This window comes from Aulostomus chinensis, chromosome 12, assembly GCF_037954235.1.
Source record: "Aulostomus chinensis isolate RoL2024-O1b breed Wild chromosome 12, RoL_Achi_v1.0, whole genome shotgun sequence".
NCBI classification, from domain to species: Eukaryota; Metazoa; Chordata; class Actinopteri; order Syngnathiformes; family Aulostomidae; genus Aulostomus; species Aulostomus chinensis.
Window position 1 is genome coordinate 10,987,185 of NC_141331.1, and position 24,708 is coordinate 11,011,892.

Genomic DNA, 24,708 nt, shown 5'->3' on the forward strand with positions numbered 1-24,708 from the left:
AGAAAACTGCAGGAAGAAATGTATTTTCTTTAAGTGATATTACTTTATGCCATTGCTAGTGCCTCCACATTGTTATCTAACTTTCTTCCGTGTCCCAACAAGCACACCATGTTTCTCAGAATACTATTCCTTTACGCTACGACATGAATTCTGACTATTTTGTCCAGAGCAGGCAAGCGTGCAGAATAGGACTTGTAATATATACATTATATATTGTATACAGTGAGTGTGCATAAGCAAGACGTCAGGCGCAGCATCAGTAGAGCTGCTCTTAACAATTGTCTTTGTCAATTGAGGACCCGAGCTCCGACAGAGCTTGTCCAAGTCTCTTTTGGTCACAACAAAAGGAGTCCTGATCTACTGGCCACTGGGGAAATCAAGTCAAACTTCAACAGGCTTCAGCTCAGACTCCTTCATCTTCTCATAATAAGGTAGCTAGAGACCATTCATTGGCTGAAATTCTTTTTCAGTGCCTCCCACTGAAAAACTGTCTTCAGTATGCCAAGATGACACAAAAATACTGTCTCTTATACCGCTGTTAACTTGCCTGTATCCTTTATGCAGCTTTTTGATCGTAATTTTCTGATCAGGCGATTTTCTGATCAGGCAATTCAAAACTGACACTTTTCCCTTTCAGCCTGCTCTTTAGAATCCCGTATCTTTCACCTGAAGGTAGGAGCTTAGAACTCAAAGTGGAGAATATGAGTGTAATCAGACATTATTTTCAGAGCCTGTCTGATAATAGAGAGCTCACAGATTGTCTGGAGGGATTTTCATAGCAGTCTACAGCAAATGAGCGATCTGTGATTTTAACAGAGAAGATAAGAGAGTGGCGAGTGCAAGAGGAGCGAAGATGTATAAACCTGAATACAGCCAACCATCCATGAGAATGGACGGTTGAGCAAAATCTTGCCGCTGAATGGAAACAGAACTGCATTTGATATTGTGGTGTTTTACTTAGTTCCTGCTGCAATATCAGGAGGCGAAAACATACTGCGGTAGAAAAGCTGCCGGAATGACAGAATGAGTGTAACGTCATGTGTGTAGGAGGATCAAAGTGATTAAACTGAACATGCACATGGGTGGCAAATTAAAGGCTTAAAGGAAAAAAGAACAAGCAACCCAATGCTGAGTTTAGCCAAACGGCCGCGATGGCTTCAGTGTGTTTTGACATGAATTCTACAAGTCTCTCCTAGGGAGAAGGAGCTCCTTTCTTCTAGTAGGCGTTACTGCTGTTACACGGTATCCATCAGGTAACACCCGCACCCGCCATTGTTTGTTTTCCTCCTAAAAGATTTGACAAATTCTACGGGTTCAAACTTTAAAATTTTGTCCACAAATGTGTTTTCGTTGTTGTTAAACCTTTTTGTTTTATCATTGCCCAAGATGATCCATGTCTTGCACAGGTGCAGAACATCGAAACGCTGATTTAAAGGCGCACGTGATATTGCTTACGATGGGGTTACAGGTCACAAATCCTGCAGCTATCACAGTGCCACCCACAGGTGTCACAAATTAACAGAGAGACGGCCATTAACAGGTTGCAAGCTGGCATGTCAATCTGTCGAAGTTGCTGCATTAAGTGCATTTTTCTACAATAAACCAACCTAAGAAATCAAACCCAGCAGGTTGTATGTTTGCCCAAGCTGGAGAATCTCTGCACTGACAGTTTCAACCTGTCAAAATCAGTTGGCTTATGTACCTGCCGTCCACATGAGGACAGAAGACCGAGGTAGGAATGTCTTCGAAGTTTGTCACTGTTCATGTCACATCATGTTACACAAGCTAAAAGGGCGCATCTGTAATTGATCACAACCACACGACTTAACTGTGTTAAAAACTAGAATAAAAATGTTTGTCAGGTACCCTTTAAAAAAAAAAAATTCATTCATAGCAAAGAGACAAAGAATCATCCATTTTCTACTGCTTATCCTGTTAAGGGTCGTGGGGGGGCTAAGGTCTATCCCAGCAGCCCTCAGGCATGAAGCGGGGTTCCCCCTGGACGGGTCGCTAGTCCATCACAGGGCCAACACATGGAGAGACCTCACGCAGACACAGGGAGAACATGCAGACTCCACACAGATAGATCACATGCCCGAGCTGGGGCTCGAACGCAGAACCCTCTTGCTGTGAGGCGACAGTACTGACCACTGCACCTCCGTGCCACCCCTACAAAAATAATCAAACGGCTAAAATCTAACTCGAATTAATATGAATTTAAGTCCAAATGGAAAAAAACAGCCCCATAAATCATTCATATGAGGCTCATCACAAAGAAATCAAGGTTGAAAAAAATTAGACTAAAAAAAATTGTCACCTCTTTTCATGGACTAAAACTGGATTAAATGGTGTGACTAACTAAAACAGAGTGAGGCTGACTAGATATGATCAACCCTTAAGGCACCTGTCACAAGAATTAAATGACATTTACACCTTAACTTTGTCCAGAACCTGTTGGTAACAGCTGGCAGAAAAAGAGGACGCACACGTGGAACTCTATATCAGGTTCTATAACTGGTGAAACAGCAGATATCACAACCCTGAATGGACTGAATGGCATGTGTCACAGTGGAGCGCCAACAAACAAGAGTAATATTTCGTGATGGGGACTGTTTATGCTCAGCTGCAGCAGGGGGGGTGGGGGTGAATGGGAGTGGCTCATGGGAACAGTGCCAAGGTGAGTCTAATTGGCACAGCTGTTGACTGTTGGCTAATTATTTTTCCTCTTTTTTTGTGTAGAAGCATGATGCTGGATGACTGCACACAAGCTGGAGCGCTTATATAGTGTGCTGTATTGTGTTGCTCTGGCTGTGCAAGTGTGTTTTTGTGTTCAAGTGGCATGTGTGCTATGGCAAGATACAAAAGCTATTGAATACGCACATGTGTCTGTGACTGTGTGTGTACACAGAGGGAGAAAAAGAAGAGGAAGGACAACTGCTAAATCAGCCAGTGGCCACCCTGGCACAGACACTGGGGGGGATAGCAGCTTTCACTCCTGGAACAGATGTAGATGAATTGGCAGCTACGTGCTTGTTGAGTACTTGAATAAAAAACCTCTCCATGATCCGAAAGTTCGTACAACAGGACGACCACAATTAGAAAATGTGGCTACACACTCTGTTGTTTGCATGGTGGAAGGTCTACAGGCCTGTGGGGTTTGGCAGAACACTGGTTCTTAAAAAAGGAAATTCAGAAGGTTTGCAGAGGTTGTGAATTGGAGTTTGTACCAAGGGTGGAGCACAGTGTGTGTTAGTGTGTGTGTGTGTGTGTGTCCAAAGGTATATAAAACAGCAGCCCAAAGCCTACAAAACCAACCTAGAAATACTGCATCAAGTTTATAAGCCTCCAAATGTGTGTCTCAAAGACTTGACCACCAAAATGTTCCAGGTCATCCATGATTCCCAGTGGATGTTTTATATGAATGATATGAAGAAGGATTCCTCAGATATCGTGTTCAGTTTGGTGACACTGACCTTAACCTTTGACCCGTAAAATAATTTCAGTTCATCCTTGATTGGTGATAAATTGGAGGAAAATGGGACGTATCAAGGGACAAGCTGAGAACATAAAGCCTCCGGCCAGTACGGAGCAGCGGTTCTTGGGAATGGAAGTCTACTAGCGCAGAGTCACTCCCAAATTCCCTGACCTGACCTGACAGCGTACCTTCCATCCAGTCCAGTGGATGGAGCAGTGCCATCTGGTGCTTGAAAGGGGTGCTGTGTATGTGTGTGTGTGTTTGTGTGTGTGTGTGTGTGTGTGGGGGGGGGGGGGGGCAGAAAGAGGAAGAAGATCTAGCTGTCCAGGCTGGACTGTGTGCCTGTGTGCAAGTGTCAAATGAGTGCCCTCAGCACCCCCAGAACCCCCCTCAAGCTGTGGTCTTGATTTGTTCTCCAAAGCCCCCAAATCTCTTAATTTTGACATAATTTCCCTGAGTCTCTCTGAAACTACAGCCGATCTGTGAGACGATGATTCTCAGGTACAGAGAGAGTGAGCGAGTGAGAGAGAGTGAAGAGGAAAGGGCACGAAAGAAGAAAAATGTGAAGAGGAGAAGGAGTAAAAGAGTTGAGGGGTGAAGAAAATTAGATGTGACTGACAAGCACGTGTTGAGGAGAGGAGAGGAAGGAGATGGAAGATGAAAAATATATAACCTTTTTTTTTTTTTTTTTTGCATCTGAAGTTTAAGTTTTGATCATTTTCTAATATTTTCTTCTTTCAGTGAGAGATAAATAGCCGGATGAGGAAACTCCTGCAAGAGGATGATATTTGCTCATGATGTTTATCTATTCCCTGAAGAAATCTAATATCATCGGAGTAAATGTTCTTCTGTCGGCCCAATATTCAATTTAGAATATGAACTTGAAATTATTGGGGGGGGGGGGTTCTTAAGTTTTAATTAGAGCAGCTCAGATTATTATGGGATGGAATCAATTGTGGTAAATTTGTCAGCTTCACTCCATGAACTCGTTTCCAACAGAGGAAAAAAATGCCGCTCACACAAATATATACCCTGCATTTGTGGCGTCTGTGGCAAAAAGTGCTCGTCTTTAACATTTGGTTGTCGTGGTTTCAGAACAGTTAGCTAGAAAATATCACTGAAGCTCTACAGGAGGGTTTTTTTCCCAGGGAAACTATGAGCCCCAAATGATGGACACGTTTTTACCCATTCTGATGATTCTGATGTCAAACAGTTTGAAATATGAATCAGGGGGGCTGTGCCATATCTCATATCAAAGGTATATATTCACATATCCAGCATACGTGCTGTATTTGCACTATTTGTATTTTTTTTTTTTGCATTTTAATAGGGGAAAAGTAACACTCCATGAATTCAAATAGTGAATCCTGCCACTACTGTTTGAATTTTGAATTTTTTTCCCAGATTCTTCTTTTGTTTTCCCAAATCTGCTAGTATGCTTTAATATTCTTTTTTTTTAATCATGTTCACCTATTTTATTTGATCATATTCTTAATTTAGTTTTTGCAGTTTGCACAGCTCTGAAGTCTGTATTCTGATGTGATCCATGTCAAAGATGTATGTTTTATGTTTCTATTTTCATATCAACATTTATATATTTGCTGCCAAAAAAAACCAAAACCCAAACAATAGACAACTTTGAAATATCACAATGCAGTTTTCAGCTCAAAATAGCCAAGTTCTTGAGTGAGGTTGCAAATTAAACAGCTGAATGATCTGATCTGTCTGTTTTCTGAGCTGGTACAGAACTTTAAGAGTTAACCCACTGGTGTCAAACTGTTCTCAGATCTATATTCGGGTACGACTTCTCTGTCTCTTGCTTCGCAAAGAGGTTTAAGCAATATATTTAAAACCAAAGCTCAATGAGTATAGACTCACAACATCTAAATAAGTGCTGCTTGACCGACCTGTTTAACAAGGAAAGCAACACTGACTAAGCAAAGACACAGTGCACTTTAACCAGGGATTACAGCTCTAAACTCCCCCGACTAATTACACCTTGCAGAAATGTGATTAGAGAGGGCAGCAAGTCATACACACACACACACACACACACACACAAACTGCAGAAACACAAGCTCAGCAACTAATAAAGTCAACAAAAAAGACACACAGGAAGTGTGATGCAGCACTGTGGATGGATGGATGTGCACCAGACACCGTTGTATGGTTGAACTAGAGAGAGGATTAGCATTTGATCCAGGTAATGATCTAAAATGTCCCAGCCACAGGGGGGGGGGGGGGGGGGGGGGCGGCTCTCCAACTCCAAGGACCTGGCTCACCATTGCCGTCGACAGCTTAATTATTTAGTATTTTCAACACATAATTTCAATATGAGTGGTAAAAACAAACAAATAAATTGTGAAACTAAACTGGTGTGGAAGTAACTTGAAGTCGGTGTGTTGAAAATGCTGTTGGAAACTTCCATTTTTACAACACTTAAGAAATAATTTTATATGGAATAGAATTTTAAAGACAAACAATCCATTGCCTTCAATTTCAATGCCAGGTCCATTTTCAATATTTTAGTAGCTTATTACAGCTTCCACCTAGACCCATTTTATTTATTTATTGTTTTATTCAAAAGATGACAAATCAAGTTGGTTCCAGGCAGCTATCAGGAGCAGGATGCCAGTGGCACTTCTATTATTTATACTGAATTATTGCATACACCTTTCACACATTATTCACGCATTTTTCTGAGGTTTTCTTCTATTCTTTTAACAGCTCTCTGCACAGGAAAGACACATGAACCGAAAATCCATCTGTGCAAAGTTTGACCAGCGTTAGCTGAACTTGCTCACCAGCTCTTCCTCACGCGATGTCCAGGACAACCTACGCATTTGTAAACCTGAAGTGGCAGCAGCCCTCATCAGAGAGGACGGAGACCAGTGTGAGCTCAGCGGGGACTGAGCCAAAGTCTGCATCACTGAGGACACACACGCGCGCGCGCGCGCACACGCACATGCACGCACGCACAGATACGACCAGCACCAGTGAAAAGAAATCAAAGCCCCCAGATCGCTCACCAATCACGGGGAGATTATCACCAGCGCATGGGGCGAAGCCACAATCACTGCAGAAATTACAACAAAGTAGATCCAGCCTGACACAGAGCGACACCAGCGGAGCTGAAGCAGCTCACGGAAGACGTGAAGCATCTCCGCTGAGCCAACCGTACCTCTCTCGGGTGGCTCCTCCATCCAGCCCACACTCATGATGCCGATGATACTGCTCCAGCATCCTTAAGCGCTGTTATTCGACTGAGGAGGAAAAAAAAACATGATGGTAGTGCAGCGGGGTGACGTCACCCGACCAGTTTGAGCTGACCAATCAGAACGTAATCCGATAGACGCTTTGCCAATCCGCTCAGAGGGAGAAAGTGAAGGCTGCAGGCGGACGGTCATAGCAAGGTAGATTGACGCTGTGGGAAAATTTACTCAGGGAAATATTCTGCTTGTGCAGTTTAGTGGAAACATCGAGGATGGAGAAGTAAACAAGTGTGTGCATTTGTATGCTACGGAGCCAGGAAAGGCATACAGGGAATCAGATTTGAGGCAATGTGATAGAACTTTTCCCCACAATCTGAGAATTTGGGGGGCCAAGAGATGTAAGTTGTTTCCACAATTTAATTATTTTTGATTCCCTGAGATATGACTTGTTCCCTAAATGTCCCACCAAAGAATGTAAGTAATGGAACAAATATGCTGTTGGCATGAATGAATCAAAACGTGGGAATAACTTAAATGGTGGCCAACAGTCCAACACATAGTAGTGGGGTATAAGATGCTAGCCGCAAAAGTGTTCATGGAGAGCAGGTGTTGGGATGGTATGCAGAAACATCTGTACCCAGTATGGACCAGAAGTACCCAAATCCCAATGGATCATACCTCCAAAAGTGGTTGAGAACAACAGGGCTAAAGTGCTGTGGGACTTCAGCTTCCAGACTGACAAACAGCTACTGGCGAACCAACCGGACGTAGCAGTGGTGGACAAAGAGCAGAAGAGGACAGTGGTGACAGATGTGGTGACATCTGGTGAGCCAACATCAGGAAGAAGGAACATGAGAAGGTTGAGAAATACCAGAGGTTAAAAGAACAGCTAGAACGGATATGGAAGGTCAAGGCTGACTTGGTCTCCGTGGAAGTAGGAGCACTTGGGGCAGTGACCCCCAAACTGGGAGAGGGGCTCCAGCAGATTCCAGGAACAACACCTGAAACCTCAGTCCAGAAGAGCGCAGTCCTAGGAACAGCTAAGATACTGCATAGAACCCTCAGGCTCCCAGGCCTCTGGTAGAGAACCCGAGCTAGAAGATGACACAGAAGCACCCCACAAAGGGTGAGAGGGACTTTTTTTTATATGCAGTACATATACAGTCCCTTTATGTAAAACCTTTGTGGACGTATCTCAATAAGTAATGGATTCATATTCATTTCCATTTATATGTAAAATTCTCATAAATATGTGCATGTATCAAAAGACTTCTGCGCAATAATGTGAAGTTATAAAAGATGCCCTGATTATTCTGTGTACAATAATTCAATATGGATAGGAGATGTGCAGTCTGAAACTACATTCCAGCCATATTTATGTGTTGCTATTCAAATGTGACATACTTCATGTAAGTCTTTGATAGTGTCATCTTGGCCTCTATTTGGGGGACAGGAGTGAAAATTCTCAATATTTGTTGCCATTGAATTTCAGGTCGATGAAACTTGCTGACAGATACAAAGTAGTACAAAATAAATGTGATTCGTTTTTTTCAAAAGACGCACAGATTTTTGGTTTTTCCCTCATCTCAAATGACTTGTACTTTAGTGTGTATATTTCCGCAAAGGTGTTAAAAATAAATACATAAATACTTGCTTCTTTAGGTCCTCAGCACATATATTCTTAACAGGGCCACCTTCAATAAAAAGAAAGAAAAATAGGCCCCTGCATTATCTTGCAGCTTCACATGGCCGTATGCTAAGCTGTTGGACGTCCACACTGAGGAGCAGTAAGAGGATGAGTCTCCACATTTGGTCATAAGCCTATTTTAGACGGCTGTAAAATTCATTTAAGACGTGCCTGCGAGTGCTCAAGTGTCCTACTGCACATGTCTGACCTGTCTCTCACAATTCTATTACCTTATTTAACTCATATTTCCATTTTTCCCTGCATGAAAATTCGGAACCTCTATTGACACCTGAAGTTTGAGCTCCAAAATCAACTTGCGGGCCGGTAAAGCAGATTACACCGGTGGTGTGAAAGGGATCTGCTGACCTCTTGTCTACCACAAAAACACATGAATGTCTTACACTGCGCGGATAAAACAGTGATAACTCCTCTTTTAACCAATAAAGGGGCATTCAAACAGACAAATGAAACAATAAAATTCAGTGTTTTATTGCTACGATCAACAAAAATGTAAGTGAACCAGCCTGACAGTTTGACAGAATCAGGAATTGACTTGTACAAAGCAAGGTATAACCATCTAATCTAAAAACTCATATCTTCATCGCAAAACATTTGTTGTCCAAAACAACGACCAATTCACTTGTTTATATTATATACTTTAAAATGTTATAAATAACATAATCCCATTTAGGAGTTTGCACACCAGGTGCTTGAAAAAAAAAAAAAAAAAAGGAAAATGCAAAAATGTTGGTTTGTAGAAAGATAAAAGCCCTGATAAAATCATAACATCAGTAGTATCTGAAAGTATTCCAATGATGTGTACACTAGCAAAAAAAAAAAAAAAAGTAAAAATGTATTCCTTTTAAGAGAACAAAGCGGTGAAAAAGAAACTGCTGCACTTTTAATTAGAAATGTGTGATTTTCTACAACAGATATCCAGCTGTTTGAAAAGTCAGAATGAATACTCGTTTTAAACCAGATCCTAAATCAGTTCGCTTCTGGACCCTTTCAACTTGTCGGTTTTGTTTGGAAATTTTTATCAAATCGGATCAAATCTGGGGTTCAGTATTATAAAGCGGCTGCTGAAAGATAAATTGAAAAAAAAAAGAAGAAGCAAGAAGTCAAAAAAAAAAAAAGCACACGGGATAAGCCTGTCCGTCCACATCCACTTCCCCATCGCTCCCTCTGCTATTCCGACCTGCCGTTACACTCCATTAACAAGTATTTACATAATGTCCTCTAGTACACATACATATCATTTACCTTTTAAATCACATAACTGCGTGGCCATCAAACCCTGGTTCCTTCACCCTTCCTACAGGACACTCCTGCGCTACTCCCTCCTCGGTGCTTCTTCGTCGGTTCTGCTGGACTGAACTAGGTGGCTGTCATTACAGGACACTTCTGGGAACGCTCTCAACAGTCCTTCTCTGCTGCTGTTTGCTTGATTTGGGGGCGTTATCCTGCGGGGGCCATTGTGGTTTAGCTAGCCGAATGTCTTCTTCTATTTTAAAGGATTTCTTTGGGGAATCAGCCTGTGGAGGCCAAACTACTGATATTTTGCTGCCGTGTGGTTTGCTTTCATTGAATGTTTTTGTCGTTTCGTTTTCACCGCTGTGTGTTTTGTCCCTGTCTACTGAACTTAGGCTGCTTATTGAGTATCTCCATTCAAGTTTTTCATCTAGGGGGATGTGTCCACCACTTCCTGTGGGAGGTTTCTGCCCAAGTCCATTATCAGAGTTGCCTTTGGACTTGAGGAGTTGTTTGTAATGGTGTAGACAGAAGAAGTGTCCCTGGAGAGAGACATAATTTCCCAGGCTGCAGGAGAGAAGAGTCATCCTGTTACCTCTTGTATGTTTAGACCTGTTAGCACTGCTTTTTCGTCGAAATATATTTACCTTAATTTACTTCTGCAGTGCTCGCAGCAGAAACAAGATTTATGGTATTTCTTTTTGTCCACTATCAGAGCATCCATCGGATAAACCCTCCTCCGACATACTGCACACAGCTCTGACCTCGGAACTCGAACCTGTAGGAAAAAAAAATACAAGCAAATTGTTTAAAAAATTCATTCAGTCCATATAAATAGCATTTCCTTTGGGCATCAAAATGCACTTTTTATTATGCTTTAGTATGCATGCATAGTACTCCGACAGATGTGCCTTTTTTCCCTCAAATGTGACATTAACCACTCATCTACATGCAGACTCCACGATACAAGCATCTCTTACGCGATGATTTTGGGCAAACCATCAATGACAGTGGTTTGTGAAAGCCTTTTGAAGCTGTATTTATTCAGTAATTTAGTATGCAGACTTAAATTTGGTCTGCTTTTTCCATACCAGAGCTTATAATGACCAGCTGGCTAACAGTGTATGAAATAAAACAAACAATTAGCCAAAACCAAAACGACTCTTTTTATTCGGATGCTTTCAGCTGAATTTCATGGTCTGCATCAGCTAGTGGGTCATAAGGTGACGGTGGAACTCTTTGTCACCAATCCCGAGACAACGCGATATCAAAGAAGTCTGTGAAGTCACAGCAACCTCCTCACACCACATCACACAGCATCCGTAACAATTACGCAGCAGCATCATGCAAGTACATAGAGAGTCAGTTGGGATCACTTCATTCAGAGAAAAACCCTGGTTCAACAACAACATACTCTGCGGGGGTGTTGTAGTAGTGGTAGGGTGTTGTGGTAGTACCAGTAGGGCCCTAAAATCCTGTAGTGAAGGGGAATTTTGTAATCAGGGGACCCAGCATGTATGGGGCTCAGGATTTGGTGCTACACCCTTGGTGCTACAACCCTGGTGGGTTGGGATTTGTGTAACTTTATTACTGTTATTTCCAGGAAAATGCTTAAAATGAAAGTGTGAAAATTAGTGTCTGTTGGTACCAAACCCCCAAAACTGACTCCTAATGTGGACGTTATTTTGTTTTACCCTCCGTCCATCGTGTGCTTTTGTTGAATCAGGGAACTTTTGACCACAAGAAAAAGAATCCTAATTTACAGGCGCCACCATGAGATCTTGATGTGTTATGCGCCTCATATTAGCTGTGTTATCGCTCGACTTATTAACTGGTGACATTTACTCTGTCAAGACTACGAGAGAGAGGTGAGACCTATGATGAGTGTTAGCTAAAAGTCTTGTTGAGACAAATGTTTGGTTATCACAAACACGTTCAGTTCCACATTCCACAGTTCATTTGAAGCATGATTAGATGGATTCGTGCACAGTCCACGCCATCGCTCGCTTCGTGCTAATCATTCTTTACCAGATGAGACAATCGTTGTCTGGTGTGATACAACTTGCGATGACGTGTCCTCTGAAATGGTGTAGCCCAGACTCTTGAAAACTTCCTCACTCTCATTCCACGTTTTGTGGAAATTCCTCAGCAACTTCTCGGTAGCATCTTCATCGTAGGTTTCTGTTCTCCTCGCCACTGCTGCAGTTTTCCTTTTCACCACATCAGCATAGGAGAAGGGAACCTGCTGGCTCGACACACTCTGCTGACTGACAGTCGTCCTTGTTCCAGTGACCTTGTTGCCAAACTCATCAACGTCGGAGAACTGTTCTGTGAATGACTTGGAGTCAGAGAAGGAGGACGGTTCTGCAGGCACAGTCTCCACTTCATATCTGGGAGGAGGGAGGGGGGTGCTCTGCCGTGAGCCTCCCTTTGTCTCTTGAGGACTTTCCTGCTTTGAAGTGTCTGCTGTTTTTTCACTCAGGCTTGACACAGGCTCCTCCTGATCCTTTTTCTCCTCTTTTAAAGAGAAACTTTGCTCACCCAGTTCAAAAACATTCTTAATAGCCTGGATGTCAAAAGTTGGCATTTCCTGTTCTAGGATGTCTGCTTTCTCATTGTCACTATCTCGGCTCTCAGAGTCGTGGTGAAGCCGCTCTGCCAGCGGGATAAGCTCCTTTCTGATAGATGTTTTCTCTTCTGTTGATTCAAATTTGTTTAGAAGACTAGACAAGTCTGCCTTGGGAAGCTCATCCTTTTCTTTGTTCTGTTCTTCCTCGCTCTCCTCCATGTCAGGGCCCAGGCGTTCAGGGATGGCGATAGGCTCCTTCCGCACATAGGTCTTATTAATTTCAGCCTTTTGAGCCTCTTCAAAAAACTCTCGCTTTTCTTTCACAGATGCAAACGATAGCTCTGAAGCATCGGAGTCTTCACAGAGATCTGGAACATTTTGACACGAGCGAGTCTCAAACCTACTTTGTAGTTCATTTGCACCCTCTGAGATATCACATGGCTTTTCTACATTTGCAGAATCGGCGTCAGCCTGCTGAACCTCCTCGGATTTATTCTTGTCTGTTGTACTAGAGGTTTTATACGCCTCAACAACCTGCGCCTCAGTCTTAATCTGCCGATGGAATGACGGAGGTGATTCCACAATCTCTGATTTCTTTTCAGAGATTTGTTGCTGGGGGAGAAGTGGCGGCGGGGTGACACCACGGGAGAGCTTCGCCGTTGTATCTTTGAGACGAGCGAGATTCTCTGCCCGGTCAAAGGTCGGAGAAGGTGTGATTCTGGTGATGCGTGACGTCGGGGTGTCGCATCTGCGTGGCGGCAGCGTGGGAGGCGTGAGAGGCCTGTAGAGCAGGGTGGGTGAGGGAGTAACTCTTTGGGGCGAGTCAGTCCGTCGAGTGGATTCGATGGTGATAAACGTGGGTGAGGGAGAGCGCATCCTCAGAGAGGGTGAGGGAGCACGGAGGTCAGTCCACTTGAGCTGACTTGCTTCTTCTTTCCTTCTTTCAGCTGAAGTCTTTTCCTTCTGGTTCTCTATTTTTGCAGAACCAATGCTGATCTTGGATATTCTTGGCGTAGCGCCGCCGCTAGCAGACTTCTCAGATACCGGCTCACATTCATGCTTCTCCACAGTCTCATTATCTTCTAGCTGCATTAGTTTCGAATCTGCTAGTTCCCTCACATGCGTAAAAATCTCTTCATCCGATGCCTCCAGCTCACTCTTCCTCTCCGGACTCAAGAGCCAATCAGGAATGTTACCAAGCAACATTTTGACAGATTGTGAATCGTTCTTTCCATGTGTCTCAGGGATGTGAGAGATTAACGCCTGCACCTGTTGCCTGGGAGATGCCTCTGTTCTCCCAGATGTGGATTTTACCTGTTTGTTTTCTGACTCGGCTGTCACTGTAATTGGGACGATTCTACTTTCTTCTGGAAATCCCCCTGTGCTCGTGTGAGTAACTGTCATCACTTTCTTCTTCTGAGATACTTTTTGTTGCTGATCATCCTCTGCAGCAACGGCTTCTTTCTTGACTTGAATATGCTCTTCTTTTATGCTCGTGTGAATTTGGGAAACAGCGATTTTATCCAGAGATTGATCGGATTTAACAGATGTGTTTGATTCTGTGGATATATCTTTACTTTGACCTGTCTGTGCACTCCCTTTGGACTTTTTGGACTTCTTTTTCCTCTTTGGTGGAATGGGAGGTTCTGATTGGCTGTCAGTTTTTTCAACACTAACAGCAGGTGTGGCGACAGCAACAGCAGGAGATGGAGGCGCTTTCTTAATCCCCTGCTTTACCTCTGTCTTTACTTCTTTAGACTCATTGATCACTTTCACCTCAGCGGCTCCCTTCACCTCCACCTGCTTCGCACTCTCATCTATCATCTTTACATCAACTTGCTTTTCTTGCTTGTTGCCCTTTTTCACCTTCTGGTTTGTTTTGCCATTTTTTCCATTCGTGCTGCCTGCTGCTTTTTCTGTTTGCATTAGCTGATGGGAGACTTTCTCTTGACTCTTTGTCGAGAAACTTCTCTCATCACGCTCTGAGGTTTTAATTGCTTTGACAGTTTGGTCTACGTTTTCTTTTTTGGAGGACTGATCAGGTTTTAAAATTTGTGTTTCATCGTCCTTTTTTATCTCAGATTTGTTGTCAACCTGATCTTTCAAAACATCCGACATTTCTATTCTTGCCGTGACTTCAGTCTGGCCAGTTATTACAGACTGAGTGGACTGTTTGGAAGTATTCTTGCTCGTCATCTGCTTCCGAACAGCTGAGACGGATGAGGTCTTCTGAACAGAGACCACTTCAGAGCTTACATTAGAAACCATTTCCTGTTTAGAGGAAGACATAACCGTGGAATCTGTGAGAATTTTCTCATGACTGGCACTGACGCTGCTTTGGGTGGTATTTGAGATCATGATCTGTTTGGATAAATCACATGATAGAGAGTCTGAATGAACAGTCAAGGTTGTGTTTTCTTTCCTTCCATCTGTGTTGTTGTTCTTTGACTGCTTTGTTTCTTCAGTGGAAAGCATCTCAAGAGCAGTGCTGAGTGAGTCATGAATATAAGCAGGAGTTGGAGTGGTGGGAGGTGTGTATTCCTCTCGCAGCTTTCGGTATTTTTCCTCCGCTTTTATTAACGGAGTGTTAAATTTACTGGTTTTCACCTTTGTGACAGGAGGAGGGGAAGGTGGAGGGGTGAATCTGACAGGTGAGAACTTGTGGAGTGGTCGTGGTGATTCAGGCGGTGGAGGGATTTCAAAGGTTTTTGTTGTATGTGTTGTGGTTTTTGACTGTTTCTGGCTGGATTCTCCTGCCGTTTCTGATGTCACCTGTTGGCTTTTGCTAAATTCAACCTTCGTCTCCACCTTCGTCTCCAACTTCGGTACAGGACACAAAGCCGGTGCTTTCACTTTTTTGACCGTCATCTTTTTAGCTTTCCCCGGTGAAGGTTGAATCACCTGCGCTGGCAAGTTCTCCAGCTCTTGTTGAGATGGAGGCGGTGGGAGGAAGTCCTGCTCGCTAGTGAGCGGTGGAGGTGGGGGCGGGAGGTGATCGATGTCAGAGTCAACAGAGGGAGGAGGAGGAGGGGGAGTTGGGGGAGGAGGAGGAGGAAGATCAGTGTCTAGCACTGGTGGAGGTGGAGGAGGGAGAGGAAGATTGGGCTCCGGCGCCGGAGGTTTCAGGATGTAAACATCTGTTTTGACTTTAGTTTTATCTGATTTGATCACTCCCTTTGGCTTTGACTTCAGATTACGGAACTCCGTCTTTAATGTTTTGATACCATGGCTTTGGGTGATAGTTTTGTGCTCCACTACAGTCTTTGATTGCTGGCTAGACTGCACCACTGACTTGATATGAACCGTTTCATTAGAGAGAGAGTGATTTTCCTGCGATGTTGCGACGACATCAGCAGTCTTTATCTTCTGTACGTTCCTCTGAGCTTCAGCATTGAGGTTTTTCACAGGAGGCCTCTGCTTCACTCTGACTCGTCTGTAAGCTCCGTGTCTCACTTTGGGAGCTTCACGCTGGGCTGTTTCCAGCAGCGATTTAATCGTACCTTTGACATCACCTTTTATCACCTCTTCTTTCTCCACCTGAGTTTGCTCTTGTCCCTCATATAAGGACTTAATCGACATTTTAACGTCGCCCCTCACGTCACCTTCAACACTGGAGCTCCTTTCAGGTTTAGGTGAGGGTGGTGGCTCCAGCAAGAGCTGAATGGTTCCTCTGACATCACCCTGAACATCTATTTCCTGCTGACACACTCTTTTTTCAACAGAAGCATCCTGTAGACACTGCATGGCTGTGTGAATATCACCCTTCACTATTTCTTCTTTTTCAACTTCCCTCACTGTTTGCTTCGCCAGCTCCAGAGATTTCAGAGTGGCCTTGACATCTCCGGGGACCAAATCCTCAACAGCAGCTTCAACTCTGGAAGTTGACGATTTCCCCAGAGATCTCAGAGCTCCTTTGATATTTCCTGGTATGATATCTGGTTTCTCAACCTCCTTGTGTCGATTCTGAGCTCTCTCCAGGCACCGAAGAGCTTTCGGTATGTTGCCTTTTACCACCTCCTCTTTCTCCACAACAACTGTCTGGTTCACTGATTCAGACAATGAGTTCAAAGCAGCTCTTAAATCTCCTCTGACGACCTCCTCCTTCTGAAGACCCTCAAGTGAGATAGTTGGCTCTGACATGAACACTTTTACCGTGCTGTGAACATCGCCAGGTACAATATCCTCTACTGTCCGCTCAATTTGGGTTTGATTGCGACTGAGGATGACTTTTGTGCCCTTGATGTCACCCCCGATGATCTTTTCCTTCTCTACACTGTCAGGTGTTGTCTCGTCCGGTTCTACGTGGAGCTGTTTAAGATAATCAAGAGCCCCGGATTCAATGCATGTGGAGTAAAAGTTGACATTTCCTCTTTCAGTGTCGTCTACTGTTATCCTCTTTGTCTGATCGACTTTGTCTGAGCTGGACAGGCTTTGAAGAGCTCCCCTTATATCCCCTCGTACTACGTCCTCTTTTTCAACAGTAACACTCTCGTTTTGATTCAGAAGGGAATATATCGTCATCTGTACATCTCCTTTCTCATCTTCCTGAATGAGGATTCCATGTTTCGCAGCCTCTCCATCACCGAAAAGGTTGCTTATAGCTTCCTGAATGTCCCCTCGTAATATTTCCTCCTTTTCCACACTGCTGTCCCTCTCTTGGTTGAACAGTTGCTGCACTGTCGAACTTATATTTCCCTTCTCTTCTGAGTCAATTATTATCTGCCGCTCTTGTTTTTCCTGTCTGTTCAGTAGGTTCATCATGATCGTTTGTAGATCCCCCCTGAGTACTTCTTCCCGTTGGATCTCAGGAGCCTGCTGATTCAAAAGCTGGTATTTTGCCATCCTTACATCTCCGATTTCATCCGTTTCAATCAGTATTCCCTTCGACTTCACCATTTTCTGGCTATAAAGCTCCTCAAGCGTTCCCTTGACGCTTTTGCCGAGGATTTCGGTCTTCTCCATTCTTGTCTCATTAAAGTCATCAAAAGGTGTTGTTTCGAAGAGCCACGTTGTTGTCTTTACATCTGCTTTGGGAATTTCCTCTTGATGGATGACTGTGTCCTCATCTACCTCTTTGATGTGGTCCAGAGGATTTTTCTCAAAGAGCCAGACTGACTGCTTAACATCTCCCTTAGCAACCTCTTCCTGTTTTACAGTTTCAATCAGATTTTCAGAGCTCATGCTTCTGATTTTATCAATTGACTGGGTTTCAAATCTCCATTTGGCTGTCCTGACGTCACCTTTTTGGATTTCACTCACGTTGACTGTTCTAACTGATTCCTCCGACAGGGCGTCAGACTCGAAACGATGTTTATTCATTCTAACGTTGCCTCCTTGAATGTCCTCTACAGTTTTAATTAAAATCTTATCATCTTCAGCAATCCTATCGAGAGGCTGCGTCTCAAATTTCCACTTGGCAGAGGTGACGTCACCTTTTTGAACATCTTCCTGTGTGACAGACTTAATAATATAAACCTCGTTTGTTTGGCTGATGGCATCGAGGGGTTTGGTTTCAAACAACCAGCGTGTTCCGACAACATCGCCGCTTTTTACTTCTTCACTTGTGACCGTGGTAACCTCATGGTAATGTCCCTCCTTGTCCTGGATGGCGTAAAGAGGTTGAGTTTCAAACATCATGGTGTAATTTCTCACATCACCTCTCTCATCCTCATCTCGGACAATTTTTTGCATTTTCAGTAAATCCGGGTCTGATTCCTTCTGAATTGTATCTAAGGAATAAGTCTCAAAGATGAATCGACCTTTATCTACATCTCCACCATGGACGTCAATCACTGTGCGGCTTCTCATCGATTCCTCTTGACTGTCATGTATGGTATCTATTGATTGATTTTCAAAGAGCCATTTGCAGTTCACCACATTTCCTTTCTGTATGTCCTCCGTCTGAACTCTCTTGAGATTTTGCATGACTTCCTCTGATGTAGAGGTCATGATATCAGATGTGTGGTTTTCAAAAATGTACTTCATTCTTGACACATCTCCGGAGGCGATGTCTATCTCAGTGACACGCTTAAAAGAGCCCGCCTCCTCTCCGGATAGATTCTCCAGGTTCTCTGTCTCAAAAAGAAAACGAGCCAGTTTTACATCTTTTCCTGTCACTTCCTCCTGATTCACCGTGCATGTTTTTAAAACCGTCTCTGTCTCATCGTGAATAGTATCAAGTGCTTGTGTCTCAAAAAGCCACGTGCATGTTTTAACATCTCCCTTGAGCACTTCTTCAGATTCATTTTCATTCTTTAACTCGGCTCTTTCATACAGGATGTCCATTGGTTGAGTCTCAAAAAGCCACTTGCAGGTTTTCACATCACCCTTCATAACATCCGCATTCTGATTTATGATTTCTTCATCTTCAATATTGCTGAAATACTTAATAGCATCAAGGGGCTGAGTTTCAAATAACCACTTTGCTGTTTTAACATCACCGGATTCAATTTCCTGTTTTGAGATCCCCTTGATAATTTGGTATTTGTCAATGCTTTCATCAAACTGGTCGATTGGCCGTGTTTCAAACATCCACTTGTATGTTGTTACATCTCCTTTCACAACCTCTTCACGCCGCACTGTTTTCACTTCATGGAAGTGGCCTGAGACGTCCTGCATGGCGTACAACAGATTCGACTCAAACAGGTTTGTGTTGGACTTCACCGAACCACTTGTCACACCTTCGATGAGAATCTTCTGTGATTCATCTCTTCTGTTTAACTCAGTGCTCTCAAAGATTTGCTTGTAGTTTGACACGTCCACTTTATCTATTTCTTCCATGTCAATTGTTCGTATGACCTCTTTCTTCTCCTCTCGAATCTGCTCCAAGGGTTGGCTCTCAAATCGCCATTTCTGATGTCTGACATCTCCTCGCTCCTCATTAAGTGCTACTGCTTTCTTCAGTTTGCCCACCTCTGCAAGCTCCTTCAGCTCCTCAGCTGGCATAGTTTCAAAGTAATGTCTGGCTGATGTTACGTTCCCTTTTACGACTTCCTCTTTTGCCACAGAGCCACTATTTGAATAATCTTTTAGCGTGTCCATTGGCTGGGTTTCAAATACCCAACAATTCCTACGAACATCTGCCCTGCAGCTTGTACCATCTTCTTGTGTGAGGTCTTCCTCCACATTCACCGTGCGGATAACCTCTTTCCTCTCCTCTCTTATTTGCTCTAACGGTTGACTCTCAAAACGCCACTTCTGGTGTCTCACATCGCCTTTAATTTCCTCATTTTCGGCTGCTATTTTAAGTTTTCCTACATCTGGTCTGTTCTTTCTCTCTACTGTAGGGCTGCTTTCAAAAAACTGTCTTGCAGATCTAACATTGCCTCCAATAATGTCTTCAATGGTCTGAGGTTTGGCATTGGAATCATCCCTGAGTGAGTCCATAGGCTGAGTTTCAAACGCCATGCAGTGTTTGCGTACATCAGCTCTGAAAATCTCTTCCTTCTCCATTTTTGAGCTTTCTAACTCATCAAGAGAATGTAACGTCTTTATCTCAAACAACCACCTGCCCCAGTCTCCTTTGTTGCTGTCTTCCATGGAGAGACTACACACGAGTTTCAAGGAGGAAATGTCTTTGTTTGTCAGGTCAAGAGGTTGGGTATCAAACAGCCAACGTGAAGCGATTGAGTTCTCCAGTTCAGTCTCGATTTTCCGTACTGATTTTATCTCCAACATCTGGCTTGATTGTCCCATGATGATGCATTTAAACTGAGTGTCAAAGGTACTTGTTATAGTTTTCACCTCCCCGTTTATTTCCTCTAACACTGTCCTCAAGCTCAGTAGGCGGCTCTCATCGATTGTTTCAGTGTCCCCCAGGCTCTCCATGTACCTGTTGTCAATCATGTAAATGGTAGCATTTCCATCCTCTTCTGTGAATATGATCTCTTTGGTTAGATCCTCCTCCGTGTGCATTTTGTTCAGCCGGTCCATCGTTTGGGTTTCAAACAACCACGCTGCAGCACGAACGTCTCCTTTGTCAAATTTGTTGAATTTGTTCTTGTATTCTAATGAATTGACTTTGCGTGAACTCAGTTCATCCATTGGCTTCGTCTCAAACATCCAAGCTGTGCGTCTCACATCTTTTCCGAGAATGACTTCTTGTTTGGTTATTTTTCTGTTGTCTTCATCCTCATCAGGTGTTTCATCCTTTATGGTGTCCAGTGGCTTATTTTCAAACATCCAACGCATCGCCTGCACCTCCCCTGGAAGAATCTCTTCCCATTCCACGTATTCTTCATCAGTGATACCGTCTTCATCCTCATACATGTACTCCTGGCTCTCTGACTGATTGTTTTCAACCTCAACGTAGTCGCTGTAGTATTCCTTTTCGATATTTTTACGAACCTCGGGATGAATGTGTTTGTAAAGACGTTTCAGCTCGTTCGCCCTCCTCTGTTTCTGGTAAACCTCTTTGTTGATTGCGATTTTGGAGATCGTTGTTGGTTCTGGAGGCTCAGGTGAGTAATGGTACACTGAAATATTTTGACTCTCTGAGGACATTTGTAGTAAGTCTGGTGGTGGCGGTGGAAGATCATCAGCGTCCTCAGTCGGTGGAGGTGGAAAGTCCTCGTAATCCATCTCTGCAGGCTCTGCTGCTTGAGTCGCTGATGCTTCATGCACCTCACTAGTCACGGTGGTGTTTTGCATCATATTTGAGGACCATTTAGATCGACTGATGTCACGTCCGATCTTTTTAAAAAAACAAAAGTGATAAATGAGGGTAAACAATTGTATTTTTCAGCACGCTCCTGCTAGACACAAATAAACCACAATAGTCGTGATTTCATTTAACTGTCAAGGGAATTTCAAACAAATGTTAGAAATGGTTCAACAAAGGAGGGAGAATTAGACACGTTTCCATCAACTGGTTTGGAACGAATCAAGCAGGCTGTGCGATGTGCATTTTCATTCAATGAAGAGAGATCTTGAGGAATGACTTTCTAATGGGAAAGTTGTAATTGTTGTTTGAGGCCAGTTCGTGTCAGCCATGTTGCATGCAGTCTGGACATGAAGAAAACGTTTGGGAATTTATTTGAATACATTGGAAATAGATGGTCACTCAGAGCTTGTTTGAAAAAGGCGTATTCACGTCCCATTTTAAACATGAACTCTTTCGAAAAACGTTTAAAAGTGTAAAAAGTTACATTTGAGGTAGTTTTCGTGTTTTGCAGTTTCCATCAAGATTTTCTGATGTGACACTGAAAAACGCGCATCAAAATACTAAATGGAAATGTGACTAACGAGTGAACAAGCTATATAGCAATAAAGTATTAAATTCCCTTCAGGAGGTTTAATACTATGATCCTGTCAACCCAAGTCAAGTGCAAGTGCTACCTTCATGGGCTTGTGTGCAGCAGCCTCCTCGATTGTTTTTTCAAAGCGATCCCTCAGTTCCTTTGTAGTATATTTGGGAAGTTCCTCTTCTGGAAATCAACACAGACAAAAATATAGTGAGTAAATGAGATGGGATTCAAATCAGCACAGCAGTGATAGTGTGTGTATTGTGTGTGTGTGTGCACGCGCCCGTATGTGGAGCTGATGATAAAAAGAAAAATATCTTACCTTCATTTTCATGGTTATTAAAACTGGATTCCAAGTTACCATCACTATAGGACACCTGTGTGAGTATGTTTTGAAAGTAAGAGATGGCAAAAAACAAATGAATGGAAAATCTGTTTTTGAGTCAATTCTTTTTAAAATCTCAGCCTAAACTGAAAACTTTCTACATACATAAATAACACAAACTGCAGACTTTTACCTGCGTGTTTAGCTCATTAGCAGACCTGCAGGAACATAAAACCACATTACCATTGTTTCTTGGTTGAAGTGTAACTGCTGACTGCTGGGGACGACCTGCCTGCTGCTACTGGACACTGTAACCTCTGCGTTTGACACTTCCTGTGAAGATAAAGACAGGGATTGTGACACACAGACACAAATTGTATGCATGCATGACACAAACACACACACAGACATTCACACATGCGCCACACAACAATCACGTAAGTATTTGCATCTCAGCCAGCAACCAACTATAATCCCCTTTATTTGTCCAGGGAAAACCCTCCTTTGCTTCAATACTTGTAATAATTGTTCAAATTGACTATTTAATTTTGATATTTTTGTGAGATTATGATTATGAGATTATTGTGTTTACATCTTCTCTGTCACTCCAGCCTCCTGCATAAAATTGCTTTTTTCATGTCAGAGGTAGATGTAGATAAGACAATCACAGCATGAAAAAAGAAAATGGTGATAGTGCCACCAAAAGCTTTAGCAAGTAAACATCAACAATAAAGACCTACTCCTCTATGCAAATCTACGTTCCATAAAGATAAAATCTTAGGGAAAAAAGAAAAATAGTAAAAAAAAAACAACTCAGGATCTGTCAAAAAAATGTATCAAGTTCCACGTTTGACCCATAATCCTGCTGACAGTCGGACAAACTAATGGCATCAGAGCCGTATCAGCAGAGGACTATAACTATATCAGGATCTGTCGACAATGGGTAAAGGTGCACGTGTTACTCTCAATGACTCGCAACAGGGAGTGACATCATGGTTCCTTCTGCTTCATTTCCTAGAAAATAACTGGCAATATTTGTTCACCCTCTATTTGGTCTTAAATTTCTGCTGCAGGCTTTCATCGGTTGCCAAATCTCCAAATTGACCGTCCGTGGAGGTTTCTTCCAGGGATGGCACAAGGCTACTGGCTTGGATTGACTAAATATTTCACCATATTTTTCTCACTGTTGTCAGCTTTCCACTCAGACAAATAAAGATTGCACAGTTTAATAGCCCCTTTAGTCTCATTTACCCCTCTTCCTCCCCTCATCAGAGCCACAGATGTGACTTTACTCAAAGCCAAAGCTTCATAGTACACAACTGAATACCATGCAGACACAATGCCGGGCCAGATTGTTCACTGCAGCGAAGAATGACTAATCGCAGATTAGGCAAAGTGACAAAGATGCCAAGCTGTTCAACCAATGAAAAAACAAAATAAAAAGTCAGAAATGTTTGTCTTCTGTTTTTAAATTTCTTTGCACAGCATTCAAATCATGAAAGTTGCCATCAGACTTCCATCAAAGCTGTTAAACTGATTTTTAAATGCACACATGTTGCTCTTCTATTCGTGTGATATGATGTATTACAAGATAATAATCAGTCTAAATATTAGTAGGGGATATATATATATATTTATATATATATAAATGTTGTGAGTGTTAAAGATGCATCTTTTTTTCTTTTATGGGGATTTTTTTTCTTCTTCAGTTACAAAGTTATTGTGATGCATGGTGGACGTTGCCTCAAATACATCATTATTTATACTGGTATCGTATCATGATACTCTGCAATCCCACGTCCCTCTGTATGATTTTATATTGCATGTGTTGCAGCTGTAACCCTACATGGAAGCGTGCAGTCAGGAAGCAGGTCTGTACAACAGTTACCGTCCTCTGATCACAGACACCTCATTCTCACTCATGCTCATGCATTAGTCAGCTGCATGTATGTACTGTGCTCTAAATTGTGTACCTGCACAGTTCTGTGTTGAAAATGGAACTGGGTTACATGTGATGTTGCAGTTTCCTGGGTCTCAAAATGTTTCCTCACACTGGCTACTCCGCCAGGCAGGGAACAGACCTCCGATTCCTCCATGACCTAATGAAGCAGGATATATCATTAGCTGCCTCCACTTCTACATGACCTGAAATCAAACGGATGCTTAATAGGGCAGTTTTGTCTGGATGCAGGGCACACCGCTGTTAAATGTGCGGCAGCTAATGCTGCGTCTCTGCCAACACATTCCATTCACCACATACTCCCAATATATTTATACATCATTCTGAGAAATCTTACAAAGTAAAGCCGGCAATGCTTTCTGGAATCTTCTTCTATAAGCTGCCCAGTGAGGTTGGACTCATGTTTCTCCTCTATATATATATATACACATCCCCCCTCTTTTATATACAAGACTGCTCACCACTAACCCCCCCCTGCAAAACTGTCGGCACCTCTACTAATACTGCATGACAACACCGACAATAACTGTGACAATACCAGCTCAGCTACTGTGCAACCCTCAGTGTTCTGGAGTAAAGAAGATACAGAAAAGCCAAACAATGAATGCATATTTCAGGTTTCAGGTCCTAATCCCTCAAATGTTCTCAGTAATGGAGGCAGGTTCTGTACAGTGGCTGCATGCTGCAAATCAAATGCCCATGCACAAGCTAATGTACCGCGCTAGGGATGGTGGTTGTGTCTGCTCTCGTGGAGACTGCTGCCTGGTACATGGCCTCTGAGTGGGATGAATCCTCTTGCTCTGTTTTGAATCTTTCAGGAAGTCCTGCTCAGCTTTAACTAGCTACGGCACAGAGAAGTGGTTCAGTTCTTAACGTACATATGTTGACGGTGCCGTCCAATCACTAAGAGCACTCATAAACTTAAACGTGCAGGTAAAATATCAAATCCACTTTTGTAGACGCTGTCGTGCTTTTTTTAAAAGTATA

General features: G+C 42.9%; 2 protein-coding genes across 3 annotated transcripts in view; both read right to left on the reverse strand.

Annotated features, from left to right (window-relative positions):
• Positions 1 to 6,733, reverse strand: part of b3galt1b (UDP-Gal:betaGlcNAc beta 1,3-galactosyltransferase, polypeptide 1b) — a 45,210-nt gene extending 38,477 nt beyond the window's left edge. Inside the window, exon 1 of one of the 2 annotated variants that reach the window (XM_086220091.1) lies at positions 6,657 to 6,733. The gene's annotated coding sequence lies outside the window, so the exon portion shown is untranslated. The remainder of the gene's footprint in view (positions 1 to 6,656) is intronic. The other variant, XM_086220090.1, reaches the window with a different exon arrangement.
• A 2,082-nt stretch (positions 6,734 to 8,815) lies between these two features.
• Positions 8,816 to 24,492, reverse strand: xirp2b (xin actin binding repeat containing 2b). The gene is made up of 9 exons (XM_086221205.1): positions 24,439 to 24,492; positions 23,735 to 23,860; positions 22,005 to 22,094; positions 21,759 to 21,813; positions 21,531 to 21,619; positions 13,314 to 20,885; positions 11,659 to 13,256; positions 10,273 to 10,405; positions 8,816 to 10,192 (listed from the first exon to the last, which is right to left on the reverse strand). Exons 1-8 carry the CDS (start codon positions 24,490 to 24,492, stop codon positions 10,312 to 10,314), a joined length of 9,678 nt encoding a protein of 3,225 aa, XP_086077331.1. The 3' UTR covers positions 8,816 to 10,192; positions 10,273 to 10,311.
• Positions 24,493 to 24,708: the final 216 nt, after the last annotated feature.

Coding starts and splice junctions, on each gene's coding strand:
- xirp2b (XM_086221205.1), bottom strand. CDS start 24,492: ATGTACCAGGCAGCAGTCTCCACGAGAGCAGACACAACCACCATCCCT. Junction 20,886..21,530: donor CTGCACACAAGCCCATGAAG/GTAGCACTTGCA, acceptor TTTTTTAAAAAG/ATCGGACGTGACATCAGTCG. Junction 13,257..13,313: donor ATGAAGAGATTTTTACGCAT/GTGAGGGAACTA, acceptor GAGACTGTGGAG/AAGCATGAATGTGAGCCGGT.